We start from the raw sequence: 8,853 nt of genomic DNA on the forward strand, positions 1-8,853 counted from the left end.
CAGCCAGCTATAATATCGGTTAGTGTTGGCAATGTAGTGAAACACTTTGTTTTCAAAGTCACCTCTATTGTCGTTTAAATTACCAACTGATGAGCTGTTTAAATGTTACGAGGCCAAGTAAAACACGTTTGTAAGTGTTTCTATAGCGGGCACTTGAAAGAGTTTTTTTCCCTTGCCAAATTATGTCCATTCATTGTCGTGCCAACAATGGTCCACATTAGAATTGAACGTGCCGATTAAGTCAATGGAATAATTGATTGAATAACCGAACGCGAGCGGTGAATCAATTTGAGACATTAGATATGAATAAATTAGACATCGTCTATTGATGGATTCAGCCCGTGACAACGCTTCAAAATGGAAGATCAATACGTCAATAGCTGCTTCATATTGAAACATGTAACCAACTAAACGGCCAGTCAAACACTAACAGTAAAGCATTTTTCACGTTGAAGTTGATTAAAAGATAGTAAAACCGAATCTTAATCGAGAAGATTGTATCAGTTATTTTCCCTTTGGGGGAATAATGCAATCAGCACAGCTATTTATAATTTTGCAGCATTATAAATCAAAATGCAGACACACAATTGTGTAAGTTGTCAACCTATGCCGTGAAGCTGAACGTGTCGCCTACAGTAAATGGTCAAATCAAAGACAAACTTGTAAATGTAGCTTCTGAAAATACAATGAGTTCCATATCATAGGGAGTCGTCTGCATTTGTAAATAAGGCATGTTCTTCACCCATCCCAACCCATAAACCATTTCCCTGAAATCAACAAAGACAGATCTACGTCTATCACAATGACCAACAATTTACGAGTCAAATGCCTCGTTTGCAATTAATACCGCCCGGAGATTGCGGCTGCTAAATTATGAAGCGAAATTGTATGGGGTAACAGCACCATCTTATGGAGAATCCCTGCCATTGAATTAAATTATGCAACGGTCAGTTCAATTAAACCAAAACCAGCTGTAGTAAAAAGGTGTTTATTTAAATAGTGCGCAATAAATAGTGAACAATGTGAGTCAAGGTTAAATTATTTGTGCACGTGTTCAAGTGATTGTGCTCTTGTGAAAATCAGCATCTTGTTACTTTTCTGTGAGTTCCTGTGAAAAAGAAAAAGTACAATAAATAAAGATTGTTGCATGATAAAATTAAAGTCAGTCATCCCCCCAAAAAGTGTTGGCTAATGCCATGTGTTAAGTAGACCTTGTGATAGTGGCTGTGATTTCTTCTGTATATTCAAGTGCTGTGATATGACCGCATCCTTGTGGCCAGCCATGTTCCGATTAAACACCATTGATGTGAATGATTTCTCTGCAGGGAAGTAAAGAAAAGCAGATTCACAAAACGAACAGCATGAAACACATCACTAAAGACCTCACTGTAAAAATGTCCACCCACCATTTTTCCATTTATATCCGTTGTTTCTTTCCACGCCTCCCCACTTGTCCTGGGAACGCACTGGCAAGACGCCGTTCTCGTCGGTCTCCTGTACGACGTTCCCAGTTCCATGCCTGCTCCGCCCGTCCCAACCAGGGACTCTGTGCTCATCACAAGCGCAGTTCCTCTCCCCGAACGCCAGAGGACACTTCTCAGCTCGGTTCCTGGAGGTCACCGGGTGTCTCTTCGATTCAGCGCACGCTCTCCTGGGGTCATCAAGCCCCGACCACTTTGGCACCCTTCGAACGGAACCGTTCTCGGAGGTCTCGCCCCCTGCGGCGTCTTGCCAGCCGGATCCGCAGACGTCTGAGCTGGTGCCACGGCGAAGCATCAGCCTCTTCCTCGCCAGCATCTTGCAGGCTTCGCACGTCGGTAGCACGCAGCCCTGCAGCCATGGCTGGAGGGGAGTGGGGCATCTTCTTTTGTAGATCTGCACCGATTGCGATCCCGGACTGACCGTCGGGCAGCCGCTGCGATTGGCCAGGCATCTGCTGCAGAGGCGCTCTAGTCGGGGCCGCCGGGCGGGGAACGCGTTCTCGTTTAGATTGCGCCGGAGACAGCATTCGTGGTCCGAGACGCTACGCCTGTTGACGTTGGCTTTGTCGATCTTTTCTGCTTTGGGCCTTTGAACGGTGTGAGCCTCCTTTGATTCTTTGTTGGGCTTCCGTCTCTCGATTGGCTCTTCCGAGTTGTGAGCGCTCTGGGACTTGCTGGGTTTCTTGGGGGGTTGTGGCATTTCTCTGAGGTGCACTATGTTACTATGGTCAGTCGGCCAAGCAGTGGAAGGGAGGAAAGCCGGGAGGGACTCGTAGGAAGTCTGGTCAGTCAGCTCAGACTCGTGCTGAATTGAGTCACCTGTACCAGGGAGGCCCACCACTGACTCTGAACTGTGTGAGTGACTCACACCCGAGTCGTGGACAAGATGGGCCGTTGAAGCCACCTCTGTGTCACGAGTATCCACTGAGGCAAGGCCTTCGGGTTGAGGGGCCGAGACCAACACAGGGGGGGCATCTCTAGTGGAGCCCAGCTCTATCAGGAGCTCCTCTTCAGACTGAGGCATCTCAATCATGGGCACCACCTGTTCCATCGTAAACTCCTCAGCGAAAACATCCATCAGGTCCTCTTCGCGGGGATCCTTGACTTCCTCCACAAGTGTGTCCATGTGTGAATCTATTAGAGTGGTTTGCGTCATCCAATCAGGGGAGGAAAGGACCGTCTCTTCCATCGACCACACCGTCGTCTCCATGCTCCGGAGCTCATCCAGGTAGTCCAGGTCAAAGGGCATGTGGAGGACTTTAACGAGGCCGTCGTTGGAACCACAGCCTACATTAGCGTCAGTGCTGCGCTTCTGTCCTTGCTCTACGGTCGTCTTCTGACCTACACCCCCGCTGACTTCAACCCTGGAGCCTGAATCCGGCGACGCATCGGTGCGTTTAATCTGGGCTTTCGGCTCGCGCCAAGACAACGTCCCCGTAGTGGTGCCACAGGAATCCGTGCCAACTAACACAAGGTCAGGAACAACTTGTTGGCCAATGTCCAACTGCTCTTTTGGAGCACTCCTGGCCACTTCCTGCAGCACAGGAGTGGGGGTGATCAAAGAGCCGCAGCGGCCCAGATCCCGGGCAGCGTATCTGTGAGCCAACTCCATCTCCTGGGTCTCACGGGAGCGCAGAACCTCGAGGCCCACTGCGGTACTGCAGCACTCGATCCGAAGCTCCTCGGTCTGGATAACAAAGCTGCTCTTCTGAGGCGCCTTTCCGACAGGAGAGGGCGACGTCTTCTTGAGATCCACCAATCGATCACCAGTCTTTGCAGACTGGGCTTGGGGTAGAAGGTGAGCAGGCCCGGGGTTGTTTCTCTCTGCACAATCGTGTATGCCTTGAGGGAAGCCATTGTGCGTGTCGACCCTACCACCACCACCACATGAAGCAGCGGCGTTTGACTTTTTGGACGCAGAGAGTGGCTCGGTCTGCACTTCAGAGCTGATCATGTCTCTATTGGAGGAGCTGTGCTGGTAGCTGAGCGTGCGGGACTGATAGGCCAAGGTGTGGTAGTACTGGGGGCTCAGCATGCGCCTGTAGTCCACCAGATGGAGGTGGCTCTGAGGCATGACGTATCCCGGCGGCTCCATGTATCCATTCATGGGATAGGTGTTCATAGGTTGCATGGCGTAACCTGTTCAATAGTAGCAGGAAATGTAAACGGTTAGAATTTTTTTTTTTTATGAATGAAGAGTAGTAAAATATGTGATCATCCATCACAATATTAAAAGAAAACTTGTGAAAGGCAAGTCCTTAATCAAAACCTCATTAGTATCATTGCATAAAAAAAAAAAAAATAGGTAAAAAGAAAAACAATGGAAGTTAAAAATGGGGAGGCAATGACAAAGAGACACTGAATCCCCCTCACTTACCTAACCCTGGGTAACCGTAGTAAGGGTTGTAGGAGAGGGGCATGTGCCACTGCATGTTGGACTGCATGGGGACGTACGGCTGGGAGGGCTGGACGTAGAAGTAGGGCTTCTGGTGTTGAGGTGGGGGCTTGTCTCGCTCGCTAGGGCCCGGAGACCCATACTGCCCTGAGGGCCCCTGGCCCGGGGGTTGAGGCCCCTGGGCCCGCCGTGCATCATGGGAAGGGTTCATACCTTGCGGCCTGTGGGCAAACTCATGCTGCGACGTGGAAACAGAGGCCGCCATCTGTAGGAAACCTAAGGAGAAGCAGAGAACAGTTGTCATTGAATAACAGCACTTTTAAATAACTTTGAAGGGTTTTCACCGTTACATTTAATTCGCTATAAACTATTGCATCAGTTAAGAAAAAATATATAAGGGTGGGGGTTGTGAGTAGCACATACATTCAAAGGATTACAATACAGACAAAGAGGCTAACCTTTCCTGATACACTCTAAATAGGCAATAAGATGATTGGATTCTGGTCACATGCTCGGTTAAAGCGACAATCTGATTGGATCAATCGTGGCTCCAGGTGCTGATGGCCCAATCAGTCATTATTGGCAGACTTCAGAGCCAGACGTCACATTGCTTTGCCAAGTGTCCCTCCCACAACGTCTTCTCCAGCACACTTGAAGGAGATGAGATGGGGCAGCGAGGGAAGAGTCGAGATAAAGGAAATTGGGATCAGCGATTAAAATGGGTTTGCTAATATGATAATAGCTTTTTTGATGCTGGAAGCCCATTGGTTGAAAGTTAGCACACCTGCTGGCAGCTCTGAAGAAAAAATCTCATTATCCTCTGAAACTAAAGACTCACAAAAGTGCTTCCGAAAATATAATTCTCACAATTACAGTCACTTCTCTTATGCATCCCTGCCAAATTTGTCAGTGTAATCTGCCCTCAAGATGGAGGATATCACATTGAACACATTAGCAAGTCTCAGTGTCACTTTCATCCCCGAAACAAATGAGTAGTGCAGAGGAAGATATGGGTTCAGGAACTTAGATGTATTTCAAATCTGATTGCCCCAAGCTGGGGCTCAGACAAGAGATGATACACAAACCCAGAGGAGCAGAACCTACCTCTGAAATACTCATTTCTTATCCCATCCCAAAGAGTCATATAAAGTAGCATCTTTACAAACCCCTGTAGAATATTAAGTACAAAAAAGAAAGTGCTAATCACCATTTACCAACTGCACCAATGGAAAACATCCTTGATATTAATTAATTGAAACTCCTAAAATCTTTCCATAGGATTAAACAGCATCACACTAAAGTTTTAAGGCCTTAAGAAGCTGCTTTTCTGCAACCAATGTATTCTGAGTCATCCAATACATTAACTGCATAAATACAGAAACATCTATATGCAGCATTAAATCCCAATGGGAGGCCGGCCCCTGTATAAACCCAGTGGTGTAAAGCAAAACATGAGCCAATCTATATTCCTCTTACAGTCCCATGTTTCACGGATGCTTTGCAAGGCAATCAACAGTACTAATGGCAACTAAGGGTCAACATTTAAGACAAGAAAAAACATCAGAAGCAGCTAGAAGACATTGAGATTGGCTTGGATGTAATGAAAATGATTTATTAGACAGGCCGGTAACAGACAAGCATTCAGAACAATTCCCAGTGTGTGAAGGTGTATAACTTGTAGTGCATTACATCGGGTTGTGTCAGTGGACCTTCTGCAGTCAAACGATACATATTTTATTGTGTCCAACAAAATCAAGACTTTATTGTGTGACGTGCGTGTCACCAGGTGCTCACATCCTCTTCAACAAGCACCCATCCCGGAGGCCTTGTGTTTCTCTGCTCCAGTGATATCACCACCGTGGATTCTGTCAGTGGAACCTGCAAATAATGATTGAAACAAGAAATATCCGGTTTAGATAAAAATGCATTCGTTTGGTGCATGTCAGCAGAGGAACTGCAGTGGAATTCAACTCATTTTGCGTTTCAATTACCGTTCAAAAATATCAATCTCTGAAACTCATCATCTTGGTTCTCCTTTGCCTGTACCTGAAAGGCATGTTAATGAGGTTATTCTTGTTTCTTTTTTTCCTCAATTCAATCAAGACAAGCAGAGGCACACCAAAAGCGTCACCTCTTTCCCAACGATATCTTGATGGCGGCTCCTCATTCTTGCTCTCCTCTTCTCTGGTCCTGTGACATGGCATCATCTTGCTCGGGGCTTTTCTATGCATATCTGTTAAAAAAAACAAACAAACAGGAATCAACGCAGCTCAACCTTGACAGATAAATACAACAGTAGATCAGGGGAACAGATTTAATCGTAGGCCGGTATGGGTCGAGGGCTAGAGTCCGCTAAGCTGTGACCTTGTTTATGCAGTTGGCCTTGTTGTCTCCTTCTGGGCTGCTCTTCTTCCCATCTGCCAGTGGTCAAGTCCTCTCGACACAGTTTGTCTTCAAGTAGAAAGAGAAAAAACATTTGATAAGATCACTTGGGGTGCTGATTGTGTTGCGTCGTGCGTTTCTCAGACAGCGCACGGTGAAGGACACCGTCAGGAAGCTCATAAGTGGACCTTGCCCTGGCATGTGATGTACTGCAGGTCCCCGCTGGTGAGGTCCCCCGTCTCCCCGCCGTCCTCCACGCGCCGGTCCCGCCCCTCCTCGCCGTCCGCCACGCTCGACCCCTCCTTGCACTGGATCCGTTTGTGGGGGTGCTTCGAGGAGGCGTGCCGCAGGGAGACCGACTCCGCCTTCCTTCCCGCGACCGGTTTCCTCGCGGCCGCTCGGTCCGGCTGGCTCCGGGCGTAGCGGCACTCGTCGTCCGAGTCCCCGGTCTCGTCCCGGTAGGACCTGACGTCGCTGCCTTTGCTCCGACTCGCCGCCGGCCCCCCCGCCTTGGCCAGCCCCTTCCCGCAGCAGGCGCAGGAGTACCTCTTGGCGCCCGCGGGCCACGCCTCCTCCGTGGTCCGATGGCCGGACGCCACCGGCCTCCTGCTGGCGTACACCCTCCGGGGGAAGAGGTCCATGTCGTCCAGGTCGGTGGAGAACATCTCGTCGCGGGAGGACAGCTCATCCAGGGAGGGGCTGAGGACGCTCAGGCGCTCCTGGGTCCTCTGCCGGGGCAGGTAGCCGTAGTAGAGAGGGGACACCGGGGACGGGAGGCAGCCGGGGGCCAGGCGGGCCGGCTCCGTCCCCCGGCTCGACGGGCTGCTCCTCAGGAGGTCTCCGGCGAACGGGGCACTCGGGTCGAAGGGCAGCCTGAGGATCCGGTAGCTCAGGTCCGCCTCGGCCTCTACCGGTACGGCCGTGGGACACCACACTTCCTGGGCTTGGTGCAGGACGGCTACCGTCTCCGGGAGAGGTTCTTCCGGGTCGGACCCGAGGTCGACGCTGGTGGTGGTGACGAGGACGACGGGCGCCACACCGTCGGAGCGTCGGTCCACGACCTCCGTGGGTCGTTCTTCCCCCCGCGGGGCGACCGTCACGCGGTCGGGCAGCGGGCCGGGCAGACAGAAGGCGAACAGGTCCCGTTTCTCCGCCGGCTCCGGCGCTCCCGACGGCGTCTCCTCGCGAACCGACGAGCTGTCCAGCGGCGGCTCCTCGAAGCCCACAGACCACGCCCCCGGCGTCCCCAGGTCCTCCAGGCTGCGGTGGCTCGACTCGGCGTCGTACACCGCCGTCGTGGAGTCGCTGAACGTCACGCCGGGAGACGGCTGGGCGCCCGAGGAGGAGGAGGAGGAAGAGGAGGTGGAGACGGCGGCACGACTCACGCCTTCCTCATCGCTCTTCTTCTCCTCCCCCGGCGAGAAGATCCCGGACGTCTGGGAGCCGACGCCCGAGTCCAGCTCCCTCTCGGCCACGCCCAGCTCCACGCCGCGCATCTTGCCCAGGCACTCGATGAGCTTGTTGATGGCGTCGCTGGGGTCCGTCTGGACCTCGGAGCACGCCATCTCCCTGCGGAGCGGCGACGGGGGAGGGGGCGGGTACTGGTACTGCTGGGGCTGCTGGGGGGGGCGGGGCATGTCGGCCCAGGGGGGAGGGTGGAAGCGCGGCTCGAACATCCTCCGGTAATCGAGCGGGTGCATCATCTGTTGTGGGAGTACGTATCCCGGGTACTGCATGTAGGGGTAGGGCTGCCCATAGGGGCGGCCAACGTTGTAGCCTGAGCAATAAGCACAAAGATAATGTATTAAAACACCACCTCCATCTGAAGGCTAAACGTAAACAACCTAAATAAAATACAATAGATGGCAAAAATAAGTTCTTTACAAATGTCTTTGCGACGGTACACATCAACACACAATACACATACAGACCGGAAGTAATATTTGAATATGAATTGATACCTCCAGGCATGCCGTAGGGATTGTACGGGTTGTTTAAGTGCCAGTGTTGGTACATGGGTACGTAGGGTTGAGAGGCCGGCTGGACGTAGAAGAAGGGCCGAGTGTGCTGCGGAGTCCGCGACGGCTGACCGTTTCCAAACGAATTGCTAGGTTGTCCTCCGTCTACGGGAATAAACTAGATTTATTCTGAGCATGAAACTCTTTCATGTGTTTTGTAGTCTTAATACAAATTGCCTTGCAAGTTCACATGAAGAGATCATGCCTGAAGTTATCCCCTATATAAAACGCAGTTGTTTATTACATATTTTTACATTGAATAGAAACTAACATAGTAAATGTGAATTATTACCGTCCATTTTCTCAAAAGTGGGTTACTAACTCTGGAACAAAACGGAAGATTAAAATCACTCGAATCACTTGCTTTGTTACTTTCTTTCGGTCTTGCAGACGCCAAACTCAGCCGACTCAAAGGGCGCTGCTAACAAATCAATCAAATCAAATTCGGACCACCTGTCCATGTTTCTTCTTGTTGACTCTTTTTGCAATTGGTTTTGATTGAAACTGGCAGTGCACCAGGGTGCGACTTTACGTGGAGCCTCCTTATTATGCATAACCTATGCGCCATTATATTTTG

At 50.6% G+C, this 8,853-nt stretch overlaps 2 protein-coding genes across 3 annotated transcripts; both read right to left on the reverse strand.

Annotated features, from left to right (window-relative positions):
- Window positions 1-972: 972 nt before the first annotated feature.
- Window positions 973-4,180, reverse strand: LOC115536945 (uncharacterized). Its single transcript, XM_030348431.1, has 4 exons — window positions 3,859-4,180; window positions 1,407-3,620; window positions 1,212-1,319; window positions 973-1,108 (listed from the first exon to the last, which is right to left on the reverse strand). Exons 1-4 carry the CDS (start codon window positions 4,178-4,180, stop codon window positions 1,080-1,082), a joined length of 2,673 nt encoding a protein of 890 aa, XP_030204291.1. The 3' UTR covers window positions 973-1,079.
- Window positions 4,181-5,467: 1,287 nt separating this feature from the next.
- On the reverse strand, window positions 5,468-8,743 carry LOC115536944 (uncharacterized). 2 transcript variants are annotated; one of them, XM_030348430.1, is made up of 7 exons: window positions 8,569-8,741; window positions 8,220-8,381; window positions 6,452-8,035; window positions 6,241-6,327; window positions 6,008-6,109; window positions 5,868-5,922; window positions 5,468-5,754 (listed from the first exon to the last, which is right to left on the reverse strand). In XM_030348430.1, the coding sequence occupies exons 1-6, from the start codon at window positions 8,573-8,575 to the stop codon at window positions 5,897-5,899; spliced, it is 1,968 nt and encodes a 655-aa protein (XP_030204290.1). In that variant the 5' UTR covers window positions 8,576-8,741; the 3' UTR covers window positions 5,468-5,754; window positions 5,868-5,896. The 2 variants fall into 2 exon arrangements, 1 of the variants encoding a protein (XP_030204290.1); XR_003974753.1 differs by lacking the exons at window positions 5,468-5,754; window positions 5,868-5,922 and having other exon boundaries at window positions 6,019-6,109; window positions 6,447-8,035; window positions 8,569-8,743.
- Between the last annotated feature and the right edge of the window lie 110 nt (window positions 8,744-8,853).

Source organism: Gadus morhua, chromosome 23 (assembly GCF_902167405.1).
Source record: "Gadus morhua chromosome 23, gadMor3.0, whole genome shotgun sequence".
Lineage (NCBI taxonomy): Eukaryota > Metazoa > Chordata > Actinopteri > Gadiformes > Gadidae > Gadus > Gadus morhua.

What these genes read in the sequence shown, in the direction of transcription:
- LOC115536945 (XM_030348431.1), bottom strand. Translation starts at nt 4,180, where the DNA reads ATGACAACTGTTCTCTGCTTCTCCTTAGGTTTCCTACAGATGGCGGCC. An exon ending in CTACGGTTACCCAGGGTTAG is followed by an intron (nt 3,621 to 3,858) that starts GTAAGTGAGGGG and finishes ACTATTGAACAG; the next exon opens with GTTACGCCATGCAACCTATG. An exon ending in ATCACAGCCACTATCACAAG is followed by an intron (nt 1,109 to 1,211) that starts GTCTACTTAACA and finishes TCTTTTTCACAG; the next exon opens with GAACTCACAGAAAAGTAACA.
- LOC115536944 (XM_030348430.1), bottom strand. An exon ending in AGGCCAACTGCATAAACAAG is followed by an intron (nt 6,110 to 6,240) that starts GTCACAGCTTAG and finishes TTTTTTTAACAG; the next exon opens with ATATGCATAGAAAAGCCCCG. An exon ending in AAGATATCGTTGGGAAAGAG is followed by an intron (nt 5,923 to 6,007) that starts GTGACGCTTTTG and finishes CATGCCTTTCAG; the next exon opens with GTACAGGCAAAGGAGAACCA.